The sequence below is a fragment of the Tauraco erythrolophus genome, chromosome 29, assembly GCF_009769465.1.
Source record: "Tauraco erythrolophus isolate bTauEry1 chromosome 29, bTauEry1.pri, whole genome shotgun sequence".
Taxonomy (NCBI): domain Eukaryota; kingdom Metazoa; phylum Chordata; class Aves; order Musophagiformes; family Musophagidae; genus Tauraco; species Tauraco erythrolophus.
The window spans coordinates 2,517,984-2,543,088 of record NC_141493.1 but is presented as its reverse complement, the minus strand read 5'-3'; the positions used below and the strand labels follow the sequence as shown (position 1 = coordinate 2,543,088).

The 25,105-nt window shown below is 48.9% G+C and overlaps 1 protein-coding gene across 3 annotated transcripts; it reads left to right on the top strand.

Annotated features, from left to right (window-relative positions):
* The first annotated feature begins 6,865 nt into the window (after positions 1 to 6,865).
* ENTPD4 (ectonucleoside triphosphate diphosphohydrolase 4) lies at positions 6,866 to 17,904 on the top strand. 3 transcript variants are annotated; one of them, XM_086628119.1, is made up of 13 exons: positions 6,866 to 6,953; positions 7,984 to 8,101; positions 8,369 to 8,566; positions 10,387 to 10,592; positions 11,616 to 11,766; positions 11,853 to 11,956; positions 12,589 to 12,648; positions 12,900 to 13,030; positions 14,501 to 14,667; positions 14,896 to 15,220; positions 15,925 to 16,010; positions 16,229 to 16,390; positions 16,778 to 17,904. In XM_086628119.1, the coding sequence occupies exons 2-13, from the start codon at positions 8,094 to 8,096 to the stop codon at positions 17,004 to 17,006; spliced, it is 1,827 nt and encodes a 608-aa protein (XP_086484245.1). In that variant the 5' UTR covers positions 6,866 to 6,953; positions 7,984 to 8,093; the 3' UTR covers positions 17,007 to 17,904. The 3 variants fall into 3 exon arrangements, with proteins under 3 accessions (XP_086484245.1, XP_086484242.1, XP_086484244.1); XM_086628116.1 differs by having other exon boundaries at positions 12,900 to 13,054; XM_086628118.1 differs by lacking the exon at positions 6,866 to 6,953 and having other exon boundaries at positions 7,516 to 8,101; positions 12,900 to 13,054.
* The last annotated feature ends 7,201 nt before the right edge of the window (positions 17,905 to 25,105 follow it).

The window sequence follows — 25,105 nt, the reverse complement described above, 5'->3', positions numbered from 1 at the left end:
GTAATTCACAGCAGTTTATTGCTGCTCAAGCCTTGGGAAGCACGTAAGAAAACCGTCCTCTGAGGGCCCAAAAAAGCAGAAAAATGAAGTGTTTGGTTTTCCTGTTCACCATGAAATGAACACATACAAGGTGAGAAAAGCCTGGTCTGTTCTCATCCTCGCTTCCCGTTGGATACGTGGAGGGGGGCTGCAGCGGAACGGCACTGGGACCAGCGCTGGCACGTGCCCTCCTCCCTCCTGCGCTCCAGTGGCCCCATGTTTGTGCTGGGAAGGCTCCGTCCTCCGCGGGAACACAGCGCTGCTGGAAAAAAATAGCAATAATAACAGCGTCACGTGCGTTGACTCACTCCTGATTGATTTTGGGTGCCTGGCACCTTTTTCTGCATCCGGAGCAGCATTTGTAGCGGGTGTGGGAGAGCCAGAGGTGAGACCTGGCCACCATCCTGGCATGTCCAAGCCATCACACTGTCCCATGAGACCAGGCATCATCAACTGTCCCAAAATCAGAAGAAAGCAGAGACTATAATGAGTCCTTCAACTACACGCAATTTAACACATCAATCGCTAAATCTCTCCTTGCTTTTTCTCCCATCTTGACCCCTGGCAGAAGCCACTGGATTATCACGACTTTGTTTCCTCCAGAAGAGACTAAACCAAATATATATATTTGACAGATGGTTTGACACTGTGTTCTCCAGCTTAAATAAGGTTTTGGATCTGGAGAGCCACGTGCATAGATGTGATTCCAGCAGACAGCGCTCCCCGATGATCACCCGTGTCTGCAAGACGTAAATCCAACACGGGCCCAAGATCCTCCTTTTCGTAAGGCAGCCTTATTCAAGGAAATGCCTTGAAATAAAACTCGACGGGGAACACTTTCCAGCATTGCTCCACGCAGTTCATCTCGGTTTCCTACTCCATAAAAGACAGTCAACAGCAGCTAATCTCCTCCCAATGCTTTTGGCAGGGCAAAGGAGGGAGGGAAAATTACGGTGTCACTTACCTTAACGAGTCCTTTCCCCTACAGTCTTAGGTCTTACTCCGTGATAAGAAATAGTATTAATCAGTCAGAAATATGTGCTGTTTCCAGGCAGGAACAGGTTATATTTTAACCCTAAGGAACACTGACACAAGGAATTCTTTCTGCTCCTGCTCCGTGCCCCGTGCCCCGTGCCCCATGCCAGGGGCAACCCCAGGAGCTGCTGCGGCCAGAGATGCCAAAGCAGAGATGCACAGACTGAGGATGTTCCCCATGTTCATGAAGAAGGGATACAATTTTTTATTGTTTATGGAGGGAAAACGGGGCAGGGAGTCTAGTGTGGCTTGTGGTTTTGTTGTGTCACCAGGAAAAGGAACAGCCTGTGTCTCTGGGATGGTTTCCTGCCGTCCCTGCCTGGCCACGGCAAATCAGAGTCATCCCTCGCAGGTCATCAACAAAGTGAACTCAACTGGGTTTACAAAACCTTCCTTGGAAACCAGTCAGTCTTGTGCAATGATTCCCTCGCTGCCTCCCAGGGCACAACCACTGCTCGGTGCATCCCATCCCAGTGCCAGAGCTCCCCTGGGCTTTGCCGGTCCCCAACACCATCACGGCAGAGAAGCAGCAAAGAGCAAAGCTGTCTGTGCTGGTCCCAGCCCAGTTTGGCTGCGGGCTGCAGGGAGCACACTCACGCATACACCGACAAGTCGATGCGAAATACTCCGCCGCAATCTGCGCGCGCCTTGCATCACCGCGAGCACCGAAATAAAGTGATGAATCAGACCCACAGATCTGAGTCCTCGCTGGCTGCAACCTTCTTCCCGGGGCCTCTGCACCGCAGGACAGCTTTTACACGGCAGAATTACAACACGCCGCCAGAAACGTAATGAGAAATGAGAAACAACCTGCAAAATTAAGTGAAATGCTCCCAGTTTTCACAAGTCCCTGCCCAGAGAAGGTGCCTGCAGCCCCCAGGCCTCCTGCCCGCCGCTCTGCAGCTGATTAGGAGGACCCAGTTTTGCTTATCGCGGTCCCACGCTGGGCAGGAGGTGCAGGACACCCCGGCTGCACCCACGCCGATAAGGCAGGAGTGTCCTACTGGGAGGCGGCCACTTCTGCCCACCACAGAAATGGTGCCTTATCTCCAGGATCCAGTGGCATATCTAGAATTTTTCTAAATCTACGAGTTCTCTAACAGCTGAGCGACACCTTGTTTTAGGGTGGGTTTTATCCTTTTCACGACCCACCACCACCATCCCAGGGCTGCGGGCAGCGGTGCGGAGCTGTGGGTGCTGAGTTGGGGCTGAGGAAGGGGAACGCTGCTTCACCTCCAGCAGCGTGGTGCTGCGTAGCAGCAAATTACAGGACATTTTTTTTTTTTTAATTTACATGTTCAGCAGCAGGTAATTGTATTTTTAATAGCAGGAAGGCAAAGGCACCCGTTTATGGCACGGTGTAAGGCGTTCACTTTAGAAGAAGGATCAGAGCAAACATATGTCATTAAGGGCACAATCTTATTTGCAATACAACCAGCTTTATGTCCCCAGAGGCTTTTTTTTTTCCCCCTGCTAGCTTCCATGCCGGATGCTTCCGCTGGAGGACGGATGGTTTTCACGCGGGAATCAGTGAGCAGCACACCCCAGAATTCCCCATCCCGCACGGCGTGGAGGCAGCCCTATGAGCCCCATCCCCGCTTCCAAATATTCAAAGCCTCAAAATAAATTTTAAACAGCAAATCTGGACCAAGCCCCTTCGGTGCTGCTTTGCTCCCCAGAACTGGCCTTAGGTCGAAGGCAGCGTCAGCCTCGGGAGATGCCCTGGAAAAGGGTCTCTCTGGCACCAGCCTGTGTTTTCCTGCCCACCCAGCTGAATTTTATGATGCTCCTGGGAAGAGGTGGCCGCAGGGAGATACCAAGCTCTAGGAAACCCGATGCCTTCCAGTTGTTTTTTATCTCTGTACTAGCAAACGTCATAAAAATAAGCAAATGGTATTGTTTTGTCTTCGAGGTGGACTGACCCACTTATGTGAACGTCAGCGCAAGGCATCCCCTGGGTTTAACCCCTCGCTGAGCACACCGAGGTGCCGGTAGGTGGATTAGTACTGAAAAATCAAGAACATTAATCTCTGCTCCAGTACAAAGTCATAGATTCATAGAATGGGTTGGATTGGAAGGGACCTTCAAATTCATCTGGTTCCAACCTCTGTGCCATGGGCAGGGACACACCGGAACATCTCTTTTTGTTCACCAGAGCAGCCCTCCACGTTACCACGCAGCCACGGCGTTGATGCCAGCGAGGGCCACGAACATGAACGCAGAGTAGATCTGAGAGGACTGAGCCCTGACCACGCCACGGGGTTATTCCCGTGCCAAACCAGCCGAAAGCTGAAAACTCAGCACTGCAGCTCCGCCGAAGCGATGCAGACGGATCCGGCGCCCAGGAACGTTTATGCAACCTCAGAGGTAAAGGAGGTGTGGATGCGAGGAATTTGGCCTGTGGGTTTTATTTCAGAGCTCACATAATCTGACCTAATTTACCATTCCCTGGCTCAATGGATGAATGGAACAGGGAGAGGCAATACCCGATGCGTAGAACCAAGCCTGCCTTTTGTATTACTTCCTGGACTGAATTTTTTTCACCGACTTGCCTTTCTGGTTTGAAGCCCCAGGGAAACAATGGGAAAGGCACACAGCACATGCTGGCGGTGCTTTCAGGACTGACTGGTGGCACTGGGCAGAGGAGGCTGAAAGGATCCCACGGGGTTTGCTGGGTTTGGGTATGGCTCCTTTATTTGTTTGGTTGGTTTTTTTTTCCTTTGTTTTCCAGCACTTAGCAGAATTAGATCCAGAAAGGAGAGAGAAAATCCTCCTGGCTTGTCGTTCAGTGGGATGTGTTCAAAGCTGACCCTGCTCTGCCACCGACTCCTCACGTGGCCTTGGTCAAGTCGTTTAATTTTCATGAGCTTCACCACCTTTTCTTGGGCAGGATTTGGGGTGATGAAACAGACGGTGAGCAAAAAAGAACGAGGCGAGGGCTCTGCGAACGGGGCTGTCCCTGGCGGGCAGCCCCAGCCTTCTGCTGCAGTGCAAACAAATAAAAAACCAGCATTATTCACCCCAGAGTGGGCACAGCCAGTGTGTCCAGCGGGGCTGGGCTGCGGGGACACCTCGCCAGCTGTGAAATGGGAAGAGGGGCGATTTAACAAATAAACACGAAAATACAAGAAGAAAAGTCCAGCTGGGAGACACAGCCCAGCCCTTCCTCCTCCTCCACATCCCCCTTCACACCCCCACCAGCCAAAAAAGCCCCGGGGTGCTCCGCCGTGATCAGCACCGACAGCCGCCGCACGTCCCAGCGCCTCCCGTATCGGCTCGCCCCGGCGCGCGCCGGTGAGCTGATATTTGGGAGGGTGTGGTGGGATGGGCGACCTGCTCCCCCGAGATAGGGGCCAGGCACCCCGTGCACACCCCGCTTGGGCTGTCGGGGTCGACCTCCGCCTGTCCTAAAGGTGGTTTGTCCTTTGGAAATGGCCGATGCCCAAATGTCCCGCTCGTGGTGAGCTCCGGGTCTCCATCGAGCTCCTTTTCTCCAGGCAGTGGTTCAGAGCGAGCCCGGGGATTTTAGCAGAGTGGGCTAAATCCCAGGTTTCCTCCGAATCACACGGGGGGAACAAAGCAGGATTTGGGCCTTGGAGCAAACCTTCCTCCCGTGCAAAATGCTGGGAGCTCTCCTCGGCGGAGCATCCGAGCCGGAGCACAAGCACCGGCTGGGGGGGGAAGGATTTACTCCCACTGGAGATGCTGTTAACAGTATATTCCGTTATATATTCCAAAAGAAGTATATTCCCAAACAACTAATATCTTCACCGCCGCTGCAAAGAGCGTGCATCTGGAAATAATTAGCAGAAAAACAACTCGCACATTCCTCCTGGGCCTCCAGTTTGTGCCGCCCACAGACTCTGGCAACGACGGCTTTATCGGCAGCTCTCGATTTCTGCCAATTTTTCAATATTTCTAACAGCCAGGCTGGCCCGGGCCAAGCCCTGGCCAAAACTCGCCGGCGCCGCAGCCCCCGGCAAACCACCGCCTGCGCCGCGCGTGGTTCGATGGCAGCGCCGCCTTCTTTATTTTCTGCTTTTTTTTTTTGCCCCCACCAAAGCCTTCGCCGCCGCTGACGTGCTCCTACTTGCGCCTCCGTCTCTGCAGATGACGGCAGCATCGGGAACTGCTTTTGGGTGGAATTAAGCTCGGAAAGGGACCGAGGGACGAGAGGCTCAGCACCTTCGCTGGCCTGAAGCCCGCTGGCAGAGGTTTGCTCCCTCCTCCAAGCCCTCACTCCGGCTCCAGCGGCTGCCCCGGGGCTCTGCGTTTCTCCTGCAAAGCAGAAGCAGGTCTGAGAGCTCCTTCTCGAGGAGGTCCTGTCATTACCTCGACATAATTTGCCCTCCCAAAGCACCTGCTTTCTCGCCCAGGGCCACATCCAGCCATGCTGGGGATGGGTTGCATGCCCGGCACAGCTTTCTTTGCAAGTTCAAGGCTGTCTGCTCCGCTTTGGTCCAAACTAAAGAGGTCACCTTCCACTACACCAAGTTGCCCAAAGCCCCATCCAACCTGGCCTTGAACACTTCCTGGGACGAGGCAGCCACAACTTCTCTGGGCAACCTGGCCCAGTGCCTCAGCAGCCTCAGAGGGAAAATTTTCTTCCCTACATCCAATCGAAATCTCCCCTCTTTCAGTTTAAACCCATTGCCCTGTGTCCTGTCACTACACGCCCTTGTAAAAAACCCCTCTCCAGCTTTCCTGTAGCCCCTTTAAGTACTGGAAACTGCAAGGATAAACTTTTTATTTCCAGTTCTCCCAACAGGTCCGGGAGCTGCGAGGGCACACGCTGAGCTGCCACTCAGCGGCGACGCGCAGGATTCCTGGGAATTTTCAGCCCCTCGGAGGCAGGGAGAGGCTTTTTGCTTGGTTTGTTGTTTTTTTTTTTTAACTCGATCCGTCTATTTTTAACTTGTCACATCACTATTTATGCGTTCGTTACAGGCGCTACAGCACCGCTGTGTGTTTACATTACGCGAACCAATGTTTATTTGTGTAATTTATATTTTTAAATGCCCGGTTCGATGCCGACGAGCCGTTTGCGTGCGGGGATGTGTCTGTTTGCATCGCTAATTAACGCAGAGCCCGCGCAGCCCCGCCGCCACCGGCCCCCAGCGCCGCCCGCCCGCACCAATTACTGGGAACCGGCCGCCGGCCCTGGCCACGCCCCCCACCGTGACCACGCCCCCGCCGTGGCCACGCCCCCGCAGTGGTCACGCCCTCTTCACGCTTGGCCACGCCTCTCAGGTGCGACCACGCCCCTTCTCCGTGACCACGCCTCCTTCACGCCTGACCACGCCTCTCAGTTGCGACCACGCCCCTTCTCACTCCGTGGCCACGCCTCCTTCATGCTTCTGACCACGCCCCTCCTCACTATGTGGCCACGCCCCTTTCATGCTTCTGACCACGCCCCTTTTCACTCCATGACCACGCCTCCTTCGTACCTCTGACCACGCCCCTTCTTACTCTGTGGCCACGCCTCCTTCATGCTTCTGACCACGCCCCCTTCATGCTTCTGACCACGCCCCCACTCACTGGCCACGCCCCTTTCATGCTTTTGACCACGCCCCTTCTTACTCCGTGACCACGCCCTCATCACGCTTGGCCACGCCTCTCACGTGCGACCACGCCCCTTCTCCGTGGCCACGCCTCCTGCCGCGCGGGCCCCGCCCCCGGGGGAATCCCTTCCCAGCCCACCACCGCAAGCCCCGGCGCCAGGCGTGTGCGTGCGTGCGTGCGTCCGTCACGTCCGGCGGCGGGGCCCGGAAGTGGTGGTGTGGCGCGTTGCTAAGCGGCGGCCGTTACCTGGTTACCGGGCCCGCCGGCGGAGCGCAGGGGAACGGGTGGCCGCGGAGAGTTCCGCCGAGGCGGGCTGGGTGAGGGGCGCCTCTGGGCTCCCGGGAGGAGCCCCGGCCGCCGGGGGTGCCGGTTTCCGGGGAGCGGCGCGGGGCGGGGGCTGGGGCCGGGCTGCGGCCTGCCCGCCGCGGCGCCGGGAGGAGCGGTGGGGTCCGCCGCTGCCCGCCGCGCTGCCCCGCGGGCTGCCGGGGCCCGGCCCCGTGCCCGTTATCCCCCCGGCTCCCGCCCGGTGCGGGTCGGTGGGTGCCGTTCGCAGCGGGAGTGGGCGGCCGCGGTGCCACCTCGGGCAGCGCTTTGGGAAGGACGGGGCGTGTGCGAGAAGCTGGAAAACGAGCTGGAGGGGATGGAAGGGGAGCGGCAGCCCTGAGCTGTGCTGCAGGGTCGGCGTTTATGTGTTTGGGGTTTATTAAAAGAAGGTTGCTGATGGGTTTTTATGTCTGGAGGCTTTATATGTGGTTTTTGCCTTGTGCTGCTGCGTGTGCCCGGCTTTCCTTCGTCTCCCTGAGCAGAGCAGGGCACAGCTGTGCTCCAGGCAGGCCATCCGGAGCCGCTTGCCCGGGTCTGTGTCCCGGCAGGCTTCCACTGGCCCTGAGGATGGAGGCTGCACAGCCCCACTGAGCAACCTGCTCCAGTGTCCCGCCACCCTCACGGGTTTTTCTTACATTCAGATGGAATTTCCTGTGTTTCGGTTTGTGCCTGTTGCCTCTTGACCATCACCAGGCACCACGGAAGGAAGAGTCTGCATCCTTCTTTCCATCCTCCAGTTGGATATTTATACTCATTGATGAGAGCTGTCTCCTCTCCTCGTAAACCAGGCCCAGCTTTCCCAGCCTGTCGCTGTGGGAAAGATGCTTCAGTGCTTCCATCATCTTTGTGGCCCTACGCTGGACTTGCTCTATGTATTTCTTGTCCTGGGGAGCCCCAAACTGGACCCAACACTCCAGATGTGGCCTCACTGCTGCTGAGGGGAAAGATCACCTGCCTCCACCTGCTGGCAATGCTCTTCACAGTGCTGTTTAGATGGTCATCTATGTTTTCTTTTTAATTCAGGAACAGAAGCACAGTGGCTTTAAGAACTGTTGAGATGCCTTGTCAGTCCGAGGTGACCGGCTAATGTTTGAACACCAGTTGGTCTTTCTCTCTGCTGTCCATATCCCAAAATGGGGAGGTGAGAATCCCAAAGGAACTGTCAAATCCAATTGTGATGTCTTTTGAGTGAAGGGCAGGGAACCTAATAATGAATTCATGGCTAATAACGAGTTCAAAGGTTGGAATAGTGTCTTGGCTACCCTTGTGCCAGAGCGTGAGAAAAGCTATAGCAAAGTGAAAAGTTTTGTGAAGAATCTGTTTGTCTGTAGCTCGTTTTGGAACACATTGTGCTTCTTTTTGGTCACAAAGTCTGTTTTTAAAGCAGGTTGTCCTCTTTGAATTGTAGGTTCAGCATCTCGTGTTTGCTTCCTGCTTCTTGGCACTTCAGCATCTCTCCGGTGGGGTGCCCACGGATCCTCAACACCACTCTGCGGCAGATCGTCCTGATAGGAGTACTCACCACTGCTGTCTCTTTGCTTTGCTACTCGCTGGTGGTCATCCGCAACAAGTATGGGCGCGCGTACAGGGACAAAAGGTTCCACAGGTGAGAGCTGGAAAGGCTTTTCATAGAATCATAGAATCATCTGGTTGGAAGAGACCCTCAAGGTCATCGAGTCCAACCATTCACCCTGCACTGCCAGGGTCCCTAAACCACGTTCTTCAACACCAAATCCACACAGTTTTTAAACACCTCCAGGGATGGGGACTCCACCACCTCCCTGAGCAGCCTGTTCCAATACTTCACAACCCTCTCTGTAAACAAATTTTTCCTGATATCCAACTTAAATTTCCCCTGGCGTAACTTGAGGCCATTCCCTCTCATCCTGTCATTCATAACGTGGGAGAAGAGACCGACCCCCATCTCCCTACAACTTCCTTTCAGGTGATTGTAGAGAGCGAGAAGGTCCCCCCTGAGCCTCCTCTTTTCCAGACTGACCAGTCCCAGCTCCCTCAGCTGCTCTCCATAGGCCAACCGCGCCGGCCCAGAAGGCCAACCGCGTCCTGGGCTGCATCAAGAGGAGCGTGGCCAGCAGGTCGAGGGAGGTGATTCTCCCCCTCTACTCTGCCCTCGTGAGACCTCACTTGGAGTACTGCGTCCAGTTCTGGAGTCCCCAACATAAGAAGGACATGGACCAGTTGGAGAGGGTCCAGAGGAGGGCCACGAAGATGATAAGAGGGCTGGAGCACCTTTCCTATGAGGACAGGCTGAAAGAGTTGGGGCTGTTCAGCCTGGAGAAGAGGAGGCTCCGGGGTGACCTTATAGCGGTCTTCCAGTACCTCAAGGGGGCCTACAGGAAAGATGGGGAGAGGCTGTTCAGGAGGGCCAGTTATGATAGGACAAGGGGTAATGGTTTTAAAATAGAGGGAGGTAGGTTCAGGTTGGATATTAGGAAAAAATTTTTTACTATGAGAGTGGTAGAACACTGGAACAGGTTGCCCAGAGAGGTGGTGGATGCTCTATCCCTGGAGACGTTCAAGGCCAGGTTGGACAAGGCCCTGAGCAACCTGATCTAGTTGGAGATATCCCTGTTCCTTGCAGGGGGGTTGGACTAGATGACCTTTGAAGGTCCCTTCCAGCCCTAACCATTCTATGATTCTATGATTCTAAGTTCTCTAAACCCTTCGCTAGTTTTGTTGCTCTTCTCTGAACCCACTCCAGCACCTCAACGTCCTTCTTGAAGTGAGGGGCCCGAAACTGGACACAGTACTCAAGGTGTGGCCTCACCAGTGCTGAGTACAGGGGGACAATCACTTCCCTGCTCCTGCTGGCCACACTGTTTCTGATACATGCTGGGATTCCGTTGGCTTTCTTGGCTGCTTGGGCACACTGTTGGCTCATGTTCAATCAGCTGTCGACCAGCACCCCCAGGTCCTTCTGTGCTGTGCAGCTTTCCAGCCACACTTCCCCAAGCCTGGAACACTGCAGGGGGTTGTTGTGGCCCAAGTGCAGGACCCGGCACTTGGGCTTGTTGAATTTCCTACAGTTGGCCTCGGCCCATCGATCCAGTCTGTCCAGGTCCCTCTGTAGAGCCTCCCGACCCTCAGGCAGATCAACACTGCCTCCCAATTTAGTGTCATCTGCAAACTTGCTGAGGGTGCACTCAATCCCCTCATCCAGATCATTGATAAAGGTGTTAAAGAGAAAGCACTGACAGGCCGTGTCTGTAAAATATGTGAATACTTTTGCTATTTATTCTGGGAATTTGACTCTTATGGTGGCACTTCACTTTTTTCTTCAGCAACAGTGTAATAGTGAAAACAGCGTGTTTCCTACGCTGGCAACTTGTCCTGTTTTGAGCCTGGTGTTGAGAAAAACTTCCATATGGAACTGAATTGCCATGTTAATGCCTGCTTTTCTGCTAGGTATCTTGCCCGAGTGACTGACACCGAAGCTACGGACACAAACAACCCGAATCTCAACTATGGCATCGTCGTGGACTGCGGCAGCAGCGGCTCTAGGATTTTTGTGTATTGTTGGCCAAGGCACAACGGTAATCCGCACGACCTGCTGGACATCAAACAGATGAGGGACAAAACCAGAAAACCAGTGGTTATGAAAATTAAACCAGGTACTGGGAAGAAATGATCTTTAGATGCCATTTTGTTTTAGATAGCTGCCTATCCTAACTTTGCTTTTTTTAAACCCCGTGTTTCAAGTGTCTGGGAAAAGGACGCTCGCAAGTCGTCACAAGGCACTCCTCCAGGTTTCCATGGATTTGGTTTACGGAGAGCTTTCTTCAACTTTAAAGCTGGAAACATGACACCGATGGGCAGGAGGGAGGGGTTTCTCTGTGGGCTAAGCCAGTTGCCAGTTCACTTAGAATCATAGAATTATGGAATGGTTTGGGTTGGGAGGGACCTCAAAGACCATCCAGTTCCAAGCCCCCTGCCATGGGCAGGGACACCCTCCACTACACCAGGTTGCCCAAAGCACCATCCAACCTGGCCTTGAACACTTCCAAGGATGGGGCAGCCACAGCTTCTCTGGGCAACCTGTGCCAGTGCCTCACCACCCTCTGAGTGAAAAATTTCTTCCTTAAATCTAATGGAAATCTCCCCTCTTTCAGTTTAAAGCCATTGCCCCATGTCCTGTCACTGCACGCCCTTGTCCAAAGCCCCTCTCCAGCTTTCCTGTAGCCCCTTTAGGTGCTGGAAGGTCTCCCTGGAGCCTTCTCTTCTCCAGGCTGAACAGCCCCAACTCTCCCAGCCTGTCTCCAGAGCAGAGGTGCTCCAGCCCTCGGATCATCTCCGTGGCCTCCTCTGGCCCTGCTCCAACAGCTCCATGTCCTTGTGCTGAGGACTCCAGAGCTGAACTTGTCAGTTAACTTGGCTCCGTTTATTTAGTGAAGAAATGGGTGGCTTTCTGTGAAACCATTCCAACCAGTTGTATAAATAGGTAATACACAGGATTTTGTTTCATGTTTGGAGGATGAGTAAGTGTTAGCTTCATTCTTCTTTTCTTATTTCTGTAGCTGATTTCCTGGGTTTGGCTTTGGGTTGTTGGTTTCTTCTGGGTGTGTTGGTTATCAAGATTATTCAGGAAATGCCCAAAGCTTGAGTTGCTTCCCTTTAATCCTCACCTGTCTCACCAGGCATTTCGGAGTTTGCCAGCTCTCCTGAAAAGGCCAGTGATTATATTTCTCCACTTCTGAGCTTTGCTGCCGAACACGTGCCACGTGCAAAACACAAAGAGACTCCTCTTTATATTCTGTGCACTGCAGGGATGAGGATTCTGCCAGAAAGGTTATTGGCTGTCTTATTTTTGGCATTTAGAGTAGCGATCCTGATGGGGCTGCCTATTTTTCACCGTTCCAAATGTACTTTTGCAGCCAGCAGAAGGCAATACTTGAAGATCTGCTCACTGATATTCCTGTGCATTTTGATTTTCTGTTTTCGGACTCACATGCAGAGGTTATTTCGGGGAAACAGGAAGGTAGGTTGATGATGGAAAAACGATCTTTGGAATGTTAATAAGTAATAAACTTATAGGGTACAACTCAGATATTTATTTTTTTGTTGCCTTTTAAAATTCTGATTTGTTTGAGAGACCTTATTCCTCAGTAGCAATGTGTGGAGTGTGGAGGTGGTCATCTGCTGTGATCTTCTAGCTTGTCTGAATGTTTTCTAATTAGCAGTGAAGATAACTGATCTGTGTGTATCAGGAATTTTAGTCCATTTTCTCGGTGTTGGGGAGGGAGGGGTACGGATAAGGCACAACGTTCTTGATGGCAGAAACTTTGCAGGGAAAACTGGTTTCTAAAGGAGAGATATTTCGGTGTGATCAGCTCACTGGAGGCTTAAAATCATTTTTAAAGTGAACGTGCCTACGTTTTCTGGAATTTGCATTTCAGACTGTCTTTAATACTGTCTTTAGTTAGGATTTTTTTCATAGCCTTGACTTGGGAGAGAAGGAACAGAATAACTTGTCATGAATGTTTCACTTCTAAGTATTTTATGTAATAAAATATGACCAGTGATATATCTTAACTCATGTACAAAAAATCCCTCTTTGTTTTTAAGATGATAAGTATTAGATATTCCTGAAATGTTTTCTTATGCATGTAGGAGTGTACGCGTGGATTGGCATCAACTTTGTCCTTGGAAGATTTGAACATACGGACGATGGTAAGTGTCTTAATTGTGAACTGGATTTTAAGAAGGAGTTCAAGTGCATTCCTGTGCTTTCACTGCTGCTGATGTGGTTTTTAGAGATGTTAATGACTAGTGTGCGTGCAGATGCTGATGTTGGTTTAATTTGTATGTGCAATTTCTCTGATCTGCAGTGCTACAAAAGCCAAGTTAAGTGGAAGGAGTGCACTGCTGCTTTAGGCCCACCCTGGTTGTGTTTCTCACTGCCTTTTCCTTGTTTTATCCAGAGGATGATGCCACCGTGGAGGTGCACGTCCCAGGCAGTGAGAAGAGAGAGGCCATCTTTCGTAAGAGGACAGTGGGTATTCTTGACATGGGCGGAGTGTCGACTCAGATAGCATACGAAGTCCCTAAAACTGTAAGCTTTGCCTCTTCGCAGCAGGTTATTATCTGTGCAACTTTCTTCTTTTCCTTTTCATTTATTTTAATGCATATTCATTTTTTTTTGTTTTCTGTTTTGAGTCCTGTTCTTCATTACGTCACATTCCGAAACGAAGGCAAGAGAAGGTGGCAAACACGAGCCCTTCGTCAGCTAAGCAATTCGTTTGTACTTTGTTCAGTCAGAAACTTTATTTCAATTAGTGTAATTTGCCACTAATTTTTAAGTGAACGGGTGTTCTTTGTGTGTGTGCATGTATTTTTGTACAGTTTTAAACTTTGTGTTATTCTTAAGAGGCTGTGTTCTGGAGTTTAAAAACCAAAAGTGTGGTGGTTCTTATATAAGAACTTTTTTATTTCGTATAAGATTATATAAATTTCGTATAAGACACGAATTTTTCCTTTAAGTTGGGTTGGTAGAAACAGAATTAACAGGCTATAGGAGTAACAGTACAGTTTGTTTAAATATCACCTATGTCCTCAGCACAGTTCACCCGTTGCAGGAAGCAAATTTGTTAGGAGTCTTAAATGAAACATAACTTGCTCTAAATGAAATCCAATAAGTTCTAGAGTAACCCCTGAATTTTTGGGGTGGGATGATCTCCCATTAACTTCACTGTTATCTGAAATTATCTGAAGTAAAAATAGCATAAAAGCCCTATGTTCTGACTCCTGATGCACTGCCACAGTGATGTGTCAAACATGAATGATGTATAAAGTCAAATATGATTTGGAAACAGGGAGAGTTGATGATGACTGTTGGATGGCTCTACCTGAACACAAGCTGATATAAAATAGGTATTCCAGTCATGGGATCTGTCCAGTTTCCCAGATGAGAGTGAAACGACTGTGATGCTTACAGTCCTACTGCTGTTTTTCATTTCCAACGTCAGTTGGAAGCCATGCTACGTTTCTGAGCATGTTCTGTGTGAAGTGCTTCTGCTACACAGCTCTCAAATATCTGAAAAGCTACTGCAAGTGGCTGATGTATGGTATGTGACGAGAGCTGAGGGACTGACAGGTCTCTTGAAAAGCTTGAGAGAACTCCAGATTGGAAAACAAAGAGCAGCTTTGCTAGGCAGACCATACACCTGCCTAGCCTAGTGATCAGCAGTATGGTGACTCAGTCAGAAATGATTAAGATCATAATTAAATGATCAAGATTAGTAGCCACAGCACATACTTTTTCATAGGAAAAGATACTTTAGTGTCCATAGCTGCAGTTCCTGGCCTTTCCAGCTCATTATCAGTAGTGATAATGCAGTTCTCTGCCATCAGTGTGCTTTGCTCTCCCTACGAAGTAGAAGGTGACGTGGACCTGTGAAGAGCAACACGGATGAGCAAGGAGTGAAGTTTAAAGATGTTGAAGGGACTCCGTTGTCCAAAGAACTCATCTTCAGGTCCTGCTTCGTATTGTTTATACCTAATCTGGGTGCTTGTGTTCCTACAGGAGGAAGTAGCCAAAAACTTACTTGCAGAGTTCAACTTGGGCTGTGATGCTCATCAGACTGAGCACGTGTATAGAGTCTACGTTGCGACGTTCCTTGGCTTTGGGGGAAACGCCGCACGCCAGAGATACGAAGACAGTGTATTTACCAGCACGGCGACTAAAAACAGGTAGCTGGCTGCATTCCCTTGGGAATATGGGTTCTGTGCATCCCTAGGCTCAGCAACCCTCTAATTTGAATATATTTAGTGAAGTATCCTGACAGAATTTAACTTCTACAGCATGCCACGTGCAGTGCCACGTTCCTTTAAATGAGGATGCTGTGTTCTGATGCTGTTGTATCTCAGAGCTCGATGTTTCTAACATGCAGTCGTTACTGTGCTTGCTCTTTTATACAGACTGCTGGGCAAACAGGCTGGCATGACTTCTGATTCACCCTACCTCGATCCTTGCCTGCCCCTGGATGCTCAGGATGAGATCCAGCAGAACGGGCGGATCATGTATTTGCGAGGAACAGGAGATTTCAGTCTGTGTCGTGAAATTATCCAGCCATTCCTGAATAAAACTAATGAAACGCAGACGTCTCTGAACGGTGTCTATCAGCCCGTTGTGCACTTTGACAACAGCGAGTTCTATGGTTTCTCCGAGTTCTACTACTGCACCGAGGACGTGTTGCGCATGGGAGGAGATTATAATGCTGCTAAATTTACTAAAGCTGCAAAGGTAAAGTGTTCGTAAGATTAAAACAAAAAAAACCCAACTACTACTCTCTAGAAGCATTTTGTTCTGAAAGTCTTGCAACAAAACTCTAAAGATCCAAAGTCCTTTTCCTCTGCAAGGAACTATCCCAGGGCATCTCTTTGCCTCCTTGTGTTTTCTTTTGGAATACTTGTTTTAAGGCATAATAGTAAAACTGACTGTAGAGGGAACGGAACTCAGGGTAGTCAGGTTCCAGCAGAACTATTGATAATGGGCAAATCCATGCTGCTTCCACCCCTTGCTTCTTTTTGTCCTCTTGCTTTCTACATTTTGTACCAGTTTCCCAGGTGTTACTCCTAACAGGGAGCAATCTGTTTGGAACAGTTTAAAGTAAGGCTACAACATAGAGTAGAGGAATATGACCTGCTTTGTCAATGCCCTGAAAAGAGGATGTCTATTTTTCATCTCCAAGTACATGACCAAAGAGTTGAAGTGCTACTGAATGTTAATTTAACCACAAATGCCAAGTATAGATCAAAATGTTACCGAAAATACCATGGAATTTGTGATCTGACTTATTAGCAGTGCGAGGGAAGCTGTTACTTTAGAGTTTTCTAGCTTTCAGTATTTACAGAGCATCTGATCTAGTGGCATTTTTTTCTTCTCAAGGCAGAAGTGATGTTGAAGTCTTTATTTTTTTTTCTTTTTTTTTTTTGTTTTCCTTGAAGGATTATTGTGCCACTAAGTGGTCTGTCCTCCGGGAACGTTTTGACCGTGGTCTTTATGCTTCACATGCTGATCTCCACAGATTGAAGTAAGTATTTGTGTTTGCACAGCAAATTCGTTCACGCAGAGTTGCCAGGGAGAGGTCATGTCCCAACGATCCATTTAATGAATCGTTGAAAGTGTGAATATAACCTTAAATATTGCATCAGCCATAAAAAAGCACTGATAATGATGTGTCTAAAGGTGCTCCTCAGTCCTCTGGGGCTCTCTAACTGCTGGGCTGCCCTTATGCCACTCTCTCTGTAGGTACCAGTGTTTTAAGTCTGCCTGGATGTATGAAGTGTTTCACAGTGGCTTCTCATTTCCTGCTGGTTACAACAATTTGAAAACAGCTCTGCAGGTTTATGACAAAGAGGTGCAGTGGACCTTGGGAGCCATTCTTTACCGAACACGGTTTTTACCCTTAAGGTACCAGTTGTTTTCTCAAATGTCTGGAAACAGTGTTTGGGTGGAAGGTGTGGGGGTGTTACGAAGGGAGGAAGTGTGGTGATAGCAAAGCAGCTGGCAGATAGGGGGAGACAAGATGATGTTTCTGGTGCAACGTGTATAACCTCAGTATGTGTTTCGGGAAGCTCAAGTCATGCTTTATAAAGACTTTCACTAAAACGGGCTCCGTTTCCTTTGGGAAGAGAGTTTGGAGGCAAAGTTTGGCTCGCAGCTTATGTCTGTTATCCCTTTGGTTCTTTTTTAATAAAGACTGTTTTACTAAAACGGGCTCTGTTTCCTTTGGGAAGAGAGTTTGGAGGCAAAGTTTGGCTCGCAACTTATGTCTGTTATCCCTTTGGTTCTTTTCAGAGACATCCAGCAAGAAAACTTCCGTGGAAATCATTCCCACTGGAGAAGCTTCTCCTTCGTTTACAATCACTATTTGTTCTTTGTCTGTTTCCTGATCGTGCTGCTCTCCATCCTGCTTTACCTGCTCAGGCTCAGACGGATCCACAGGCGGATGCTGCGTAACGCCTCGGCCACTTCCCTATGGATCGAGGAAGGCCTCCCGCCACAGAAGACTGCAGGACCCTTATGAGATGCTGTGATGGAGAGCTTTTATTGGACTTGCTACATAAAAAGCCATTTTTGCCTCAGGGTTCCTCCTTTTTGTCCCTTTTAAACCCTTGAAGAAGAAGATTGCCTTGAGTGTGTAATACAGCTCGGCTTTGGAAATGTGGGAAAATGAGGTCAACTTGGCTTAGCCTCATTAGACAATATCTGCCAAAAATTACTTTTTTTGTTGTTTGTTTTTTTTTTTTTAAATATTGCACTTTTGTGTGTAATGGGATGAGCAAAGGCTCATTGTCAGTAAATGAGTAGCAGCAGTTTAAGCTGTTTGGTGAAAGAATGAGTGTGAATTCTCTCTCTTTCAGAGAGATTGTGAAATACTGTTAGCTAGGATGAATGAGGACTGGTTTTATTTTCTTTTCCGGACTCTAGGATTGATACCACTCGACTTATCAATTCTGAGTCTCCTCAGTCAAAGAAAAGGAAGTGCAGGGTTTTCAAAAGCTGTAAGGAAACAACCTTTTAGGACAGTGTATCTGATTTTATATTCTGGAATAAGTACTGGGATAGAGAAGAAAAATCTGTTGCATCTGATGCTGTGCTTCCACAAAACTGCTTAAATCAGTTTTGTTTATTTGTGACAGTTTCTCCTTTTATCGTGGAAGCTATCTCCTCATAGTGGCAAAAATTACTACTTTTTAACCCTTTGTTTCTGTTTCCTAGTCATTCAGATATCTCCCTGAAACTCCAGCAAGGTGAAGAGAACTGGAACATGCGTAGGCTTTTGTTTCTGCTAGAGTTAGACATGCACACTGTCTCTTTTTTGGTTTTGAGTACTCTTGATTTGTTAATTTATATTTTATTTAAAACTGTTGATTTTACTTGAAATTAAATTTGTTCATGATTAAAAATTGGATTTATATGAACTTTTGGTGTATGGATATTTAATTGCACAATATCGCTTCTGTTCTCACTGTTTGTATCCAACTGGCAGAACTTTCTTCTCTTCTACTAGGTGTGAATACGCTGGAAAACTGGATGCTGTTTTCCCTATTGGAGAACTAGACACACTGAAACTGTTTTTGTCATACTTAAGGTGCAGTTATACTTTGAATTGTGTTATTGTCTCCTTTTGATATGCTTGCTTTTACCTTTGTTTAGGGAATTCAGGCTTGATCTGCTGAACTGCAGCTGAATTCAGATGCTAAACTTCCTGCTCCTTCTCTCCAGTGTCTGGCAGAATGCTGTAGTCATAAGAATTAACTGGGTATGTGGCGGAATTTTAAAATGGCAACAGGACCTTTAACTGAATGTTCCAAAATAACAGTCTCTGCCTTTTATAGAGGATATTTTGTACCTGACAAATGGGAGCGCTTCAGCAGCTGAGAGCCTGTTCTGCATTCTGCTCTTTTTTGAGCACCGTCTGAGTGAATGCTGAGATAATACACCTCTCACTCCTGCAACTGTGCTACAACCTCGGTGCACTTGTAAGCTGATAAGAATTATCAGAAAACTGACACTGCCCATTGTTACAGAGCCTGTATTTCCTGTCCTGAGATGCCTAAAGCTGGGTGCAGGGCCTCTAATTGCTCAGATAAAGGACAAGGGCTGATGTTAGTGCTAAAGTGGAGAGGAAGTATCAGTGTGTGACTTGGCAAAATCCAGGCAGATGCCAGGCATCTCTTAGCAGAAGAGATAGTGTCTCAAATGCAGCAAGCAAAAAAAAAAAACCCCAACCCAAAAAAGGCCAATAAAAACCTTATGAAAATCATAAAAGCAGAAAAAAGTTGGAGGAAGAATGTTTCAGACCTGAAATAGAATGTCCTTTGAGATGCTGCAACATTTTCTTTTTAGCAGTGTTGTTAACGCTTAAGAGAATGCCAAAAAAGAAAAAAGGAGAGAAAACTATCTTAATGTATAACTTCAAAATTTATTCTTTAATAGAATCAGAAGCTCATTTTTATTAAAAAATGGACAGTCATGGGAAAAAAAAAATATTCTGGCCTTAACTACAAGGGGCAATGGCTTTAAACTGAAAGAGGGGAGATTTCGATCAGATCTAAGGAAGAAATTTTTCACTCAGAGGGCGATGAGGCACTGGAGCAGGTTGCCCAGAGAAGTTGCGGCTGCCCCATCCCTGGAAGTGTTCCAGGCCAGGTTGGATGGGGCTTTGGGCAACCTGGTGTAGTGGAAGGTGTCCCTGGCCATGGCAGGGGGTTGGAACCAGATGATCTTTGAGGTCCCTTCCAACCTAAACCAGTCTCTGATTCTTAACTAAGGTGGTATAAAGACTTTTTTTGAAAGAAAAAATTGTTTAAAGTTATGTCATGGTTGAACCAAGTGCAGGATTTCGATATGGCTTTGCAGGATGGACAGACCATGGCTGTGCACAAGGAAACGTGTGTCTTACAGCCCCTGGAGCTGAAGAAGGTTTTGGTAGAACAAGCTGCAGCTCGCAGGCTTGGTGAATAGAGAGGGACAGGTAGAGCTGGACAGATGGGTCTTGTGCTTCCAGAAAGCATCGTGTGCCTGCTTCAGGGTTTCCACACTTGTTTTGGAAAGCACTGCACGGGAATGAAGATATGAAGCTGGTTGGAATGTGAGGAAAGATAAGATGAATGGCACTGGGAAAGCGATGGGGGGAAAAACAGGGCATGAATGGGCAGGAAGCTTTCCATGTACTAGTGACCGCTCCGCAGTGTACGCTGTCTCTTTTTCCTTTAACTTTTTTTCCTCCTCCAGGATCCTGGCAGTATTGTCCTGCTTTTTTTAGTGACTTGGTTCAGGAAGGGCAGAATAAAAGATGACCCAATGCACAATTTCTTCCTGTAATAGCAAAAAGATAACTGCCAGCAGAGAGGGGTTGGGAGAGCAGCTACTGTTCATCAAAAATCTAAGCAGTGCATGAAAAAAAAACAGATTCAAACAAGCATAAAGCCTAGAAACTTCAAGAACTTTCTTCATTTATGGAAGATAGTGCCCAGAGCCCTGTTTTAGATGTGTTTTCTTCCTCATTCAGCTATCAGGTGGTAAACTGCTTGATAAGCTGAGCAGGTGTCCTCAGAGTGAGGTGTGGGTGGACAGCATCTTCCAAACTCAAACCACCTGGCTCACGTCTGCTTGGCGAGTTGCTTTCCGAAATTCTCTAAGAAATCTCATCAGGTGCTCAGTCTTTAAACCGTGACTCTGGGCTGTTCCATCCATGACCACACAGTCTCCCGCCCTGCTCGGAGCCCAGGGAGCTCCAGGGAGTCGAGCACACTGTGCAAAAGCAGCGCTGGGACCCTGTTTACCTCCAGCAAGCTGGGGGTTAAGCCCCTTGATCTCACACAGGCATAGGGGGCACGGGGAGAGGCAGCTGAGTTAATTAAGTTTCCTAAAGGTGCACAGGAGAGAGTCATCATACTCATTAGGAGCAAGAGCCTATAAGGGCTGGGAGGACACAGGGAGGAAGAGCTGGTGGTGCTGTGCTCTGTTCTGGTGCTGTTGGGACATGTTACTGGTCATTGGAGGTATTCTGGTTTCAAAGGGAAGGGGTTTAGCCCTGCTGGAGAAGGGGTTGGGTTTGTGGTGCAGTAGAAGGGTGGTGGGATGCTGTGGAGGGGGGCAAAGTGTGTGGAGTGGTTTGCAGTGAGGAACTGGAGTGGAACACCAAACCTAAACCCAACCGGTGCTTTGGGTTGCTTTAGCAGCGGTCCTGGGGTGGATTGCTGGTTTTGGGGGAGGAGCAAGTGCGTTGAGAGGAATTTCAGTGGATTTAAGCTATGGATCTAAAAATGTTGATCGTCCTCAGTCTGAACCTATGGAAAGAGTAGAGCACTGCTGACTTTGAGCCTCCAGCTTTCACTTCTTTCAGGAGGTGGTTTTAATGCTGTAACTGGGATGCGCTTGGATTTTGGGTACTGAGGAGAGGTTTTGTCCTGGGAAAGTGTATTTTGGAAGAAAGGATGTTACAAACCAGCTGTGAGCACCAGCCTGACCGTCAGGGCAGCGTAGGGCAACGAAATGGTGCTGAGCCTGTTGGCCTGATCGTGATAGACATACGTACGGGTTTGCAGTGCGCGAGGAAGGGACCAGAGCACCCTGCAGCTCACTCTGCTCCCGTAGCCACGCTGCTGGTGGGGTGGCCCGTGGGGTAGGACTGGGGAGCAGTCACTTCACTGGGGTGCTGAGGCTTTGGCGATGCAGGGGGGACCTTGTGATGCAGCACAAGGCTCAGCACAGGCTGCGGCTGCGTGCGGGTTTGCTGCGTGGCAGCGTTGAGGCCAACAGACCCACGGGGGCCTTTGGTTGCTCTAAGAGCTTAAAAGCCACAGGGCCTGGGGAGGAGGTGCAGGATTTTCAAGAGCAATCAGCTAAATGCCAAATGGAAGTGCCTGGATTTACGACTGCTGTGCTTTTTGGTGCTTGAGCTATCCCGTGGCAAGTGTTTGCAAACTGGGTGCTTGGCTTTGGAAATCTGGCTGTAGTGTTCCAGTGATTAGAAATAGAGCGAGTGCTGGTTTTGCTTCTTTCTTTTTTTTTTTTTTTTTTTTTATTCCTTTCTCCTCCACCGTAGGGGTTTGCAGGATGGGGCAGGGGCTGTAGAAGAGGAGGAAGAAGTTTGTGATATTTCCTGAGGAGGAGACTAAAACCAAATTATTCTTGCAGCTGTAGATGAAGGGGGGAGAAAAAAACCCCAACCATTCCATCCCACCCTGGACAAGCCTGCTCCAAAGAGACTGCACTAAGCAACAACATGGGAAACATGATTCCCTTAAGAGACTTAGCAATACCTGTTTTCACCCAGTGCCTGTTCCTGGGCTCGGATTCCCAAGCCACAATGGTAATGTTTATCTGTTTGTGTCTGTTTCTGCATTAACATGCTTTATTTTCTTTCTTCTGCTTCTCCTATTCACCTTGCCCTTTCTCCAGGCCCATTAGGGACAGGCAAGGCACGCAGAGGGGGAGGCAAGGGCACTGCTTTCTGACCTCCTGCAGCGACCTGGAATGGACAGGTGAAGGATGCTGAAGTTCTTGGCTTCACGGCCTCTTAAATATATCACTCTTCTTTTTGTCATTGTGTGTTTGCATGTGGAAAATGTCCAAAGCAAACGTGGCCTCTAACGGAAGAAGTGGTTGGGAGACAAAAGTATACTCATGAGAAAGGCAAGGTGTGATGGAGAGGGAGGGAGGAAGCACATGGCTCCTTCGGGAGCACCAGCCCTACGGTGGCAGCCCTGGAGCTTATGGAAACAAAAGGGTTTTCTGTCTCTGCAGCACTTAGGGAAGAGGACAGTCAATAGTAGGGACTCGATGGCATGCCTGATCTGGGGCACCTTGTTCCTTGTGTCCCATTGTTCCTGCCATTGTCGCTACTAAATAATGCATGAAGCTCATTGAAAGCCGAAATGAGCCTGGTGAGGACTTGCTGTGTCCCTCTACCTGGGCACCAGCCTCTGTGTGTGTACTGTTCTGGGGACCTGGTCCCAACGGCTGTTTTTTCAGGTCACCTTCCCTTTGTTTCAAGAAGGAGGATGATGATGATGACTTTCTCACCTGCTTGTGCTCGAGGGTCTTTGGATTGGTGGGATGTGGTGCTGGGAAATTGCTTGGGACTGAGTTAGCAGTGTTTTCACAGGTGATGGGTGGTTTGTGTTGCTGGAGATAACTTTTTGGAGCCCTGACCTTCAAAAGGGAGTGCTCAGCACACTTGTACCAGGCAACGTACAAATGCACTGAAGACACAAATGTGATGTCCAGGTTTTCCTGAACTCCAAATACTTTCCAGGATCCTGGAAGTTACTAGCTCTACATTCCCTGCTGCGAATAACGTGCAGGGCAGGATTTGAACCTACAGATGGCAGAGGTTTCTATTCCTAGGTCTCATGTGTACGACATTTTACCAGCATTTCTCTTCTGCTAATAACTCCAGCAGTGACTTGCAAACAAGATTCCAACAATGCCATTTTTTTTCCCCCCATTAGATGGGCTCTCTAGGTTGCCATGGCCAAATTTTGGCAGGCAGTAATTTATAGTGGAAAGCAGTAACTCTTATTGTGTGCCATGAAAGCTGGAAATCCTCAGCTCCTTCCTGATCATGTAGACATGAAGGGTGTTAGCAGAACGGTGGGATCAGACATAAGGGTGTGTAATGTCTCCTACGTAGCTGTTCCCTCCTGCATCCGTGTCCTGGCTTCGAAGTGAGCCCTCTTGTAAATTCAGCAGCTGGAGCCTCTGTCCTTGAACTAATTGCTCAAGTTTCTGCATAAGAACAGAACCACTAGCAAGAGACTGTCCTTGTTAGGACATGTTTTTGGCCTGTCGCAGTGAATCAGCACAAAAGACGTTGAACCAGATGTTTCCATAATGCCTTTTAAGGATGAGGAGGGATTTATTGTGTTTGGGAGTGATGTTGACCAGTACGCTGTGTTCTTGAGCATCCTCCCCCTTTCACAACCAACCAGCCTTATTCTGTTCGTTTTCCCCCCTCTTCTCGCTTTCTCCTGGATGTAGCTTTCCAACCACAGCAAAATAAATCCTGATGGGCTGAATGGGAGCCGGTTCTATCTGCTCAGAGCCCTACTCTGGCCCTTGACCCCTGGACACAAAGGCTGTGCTGGCAGAGGCTCTGCTGTTGGGAGGGGGACTCTTGCCATCTAGTGGGAGGGGATGGGAAGCCTCCAGGACCTCTGCCATCCCTCAGGAGAAGACAAAACGCAGCCTTCCTTCCCAAACTTTTAACGTGTGAGTCATTTCACTGCACATGTGGGATCAGCTCCTGTTGCTTTCCCACGGCATTGCCCCTGCCTCCAATCGGTGAAGTTGGATTTCTCAAACTCTTTTCCTTTCTAGAAACCTCACTCTTCTCATGTTTGCTTGGTTGGTTTTTTTTAGGGGCAAAACTTTGTTTACACCCTTCTATACTCCTCTCCTGGATGGCTGAGTTGCATAGAGGGAATCTGCTAGGAACTTGTACATATGGGGAAGGATGTTGGTGTGATGCCATATGCCACCTGTGGTTTGTCAAGAGCTTGGGGGATGTTACCTTTCAGCAGCTGAAAGTGCTCAGTGCTCAAAGACAGCTGGGATCTCTGAGTAATTGCTCTTGCAGATAGACAGTGGAAAGTACTTGCAAAGTGCCTTGTGCTCCAGTCTTCCTTGGCCAAGGAAAGCCAGAAGCTCACATTCCAGTTGGGAGATTTCAGTAGTAACCAGTCTCCCCTCACCCCTTTCTTGAAAGGTTAAGCAGAGAAATACAAGAAAGATGTATGTGCTCTCTCTGCATGTGTGCTGCTCTGTTGTTCGAGCTGCCTGGGACCGAGAAGGAACAGCTGCTGTCATCTACAAGAACAGACATCACCTCCAAGCCCCTGTGCCTGCTGCACAAATATCTGCTGCAAGTATCTTACGGGGCTTCAGGCTGTCACTCACCCTGGTGTCTGAGCCTTTCGTTTGCTCAGAGGTGGGTGTAGTTCACGGATGTTGAAGGTGGGTGACTCTCTAGATGATGCATCAAGCTGAGAAGATGCACCCAGCATCAAGCTGGGTCTATCAAAGATCTTGTATGAGGCTGATCTGCATTTGTGTTTGGATGGGCTGTTTAAGAGTCTGGACTTCAGTGGAGACCTTGTTTCGGAATGTTTTTGTAGAGCTTTGAGGTCAGCTGTGCCTTTAGTGAGTTGATATCACCAGCAAGACTGAGAAGTGATGAAGCCTGCAGATTCTAGGGGCTGACTGCAAAGCGTGGAAAATAAGTGGGTGATGGAAAGTAAGATGATGTGGTCATGGTCTGTGTTGCGTTGGCCATTGGACTAGAACACGTGCAGAGGAGGGGAGAGCTCTCAAAGGCTTGAAGTTATTTCTTATGGGAAACGAATGTCTTTTTTCCAGCTCTGCTGGCTGCAGAAGAGCTGTGTCACGCTGGGGTCCCTCCCTGGATAGAAGCAACATTTACAGTCCCTTCAACAGCAACTAGCAGTAACCAAATCGCAGGGCATGGGAGTTTGGGAGGCTCCATTCAGGCACTACCAGACTCCTGACGTGGACATCGTAGAAATTCCAGTAGGGATTAAATGCATTATATGAATTGGTTTATGTCTTTTCTGAGGGATGCATAGACTTACTTCTCCAGAATCGCTGGTGTTT

Excerpts from the sequence above, each read along its gene's own strand:
- ENTPD4 (XM_086628116.1), top strand. Across the intron at positions 8,567-10,386 it reads AGGGACAAAAGGTTCCACAG|GTATCTTGCCCGAGTGACTG; the intron begins GTGAGAGCTGGA and ends CTTTTCTGCTAG. Across the intron at positions 12,649-12,899 it reads ATTTGAACATACGGACGATG|AGGATGATGCCACCGTGGAG; the intron begins GTAAGTGTCTTA and ends TGTTTTATCCAG.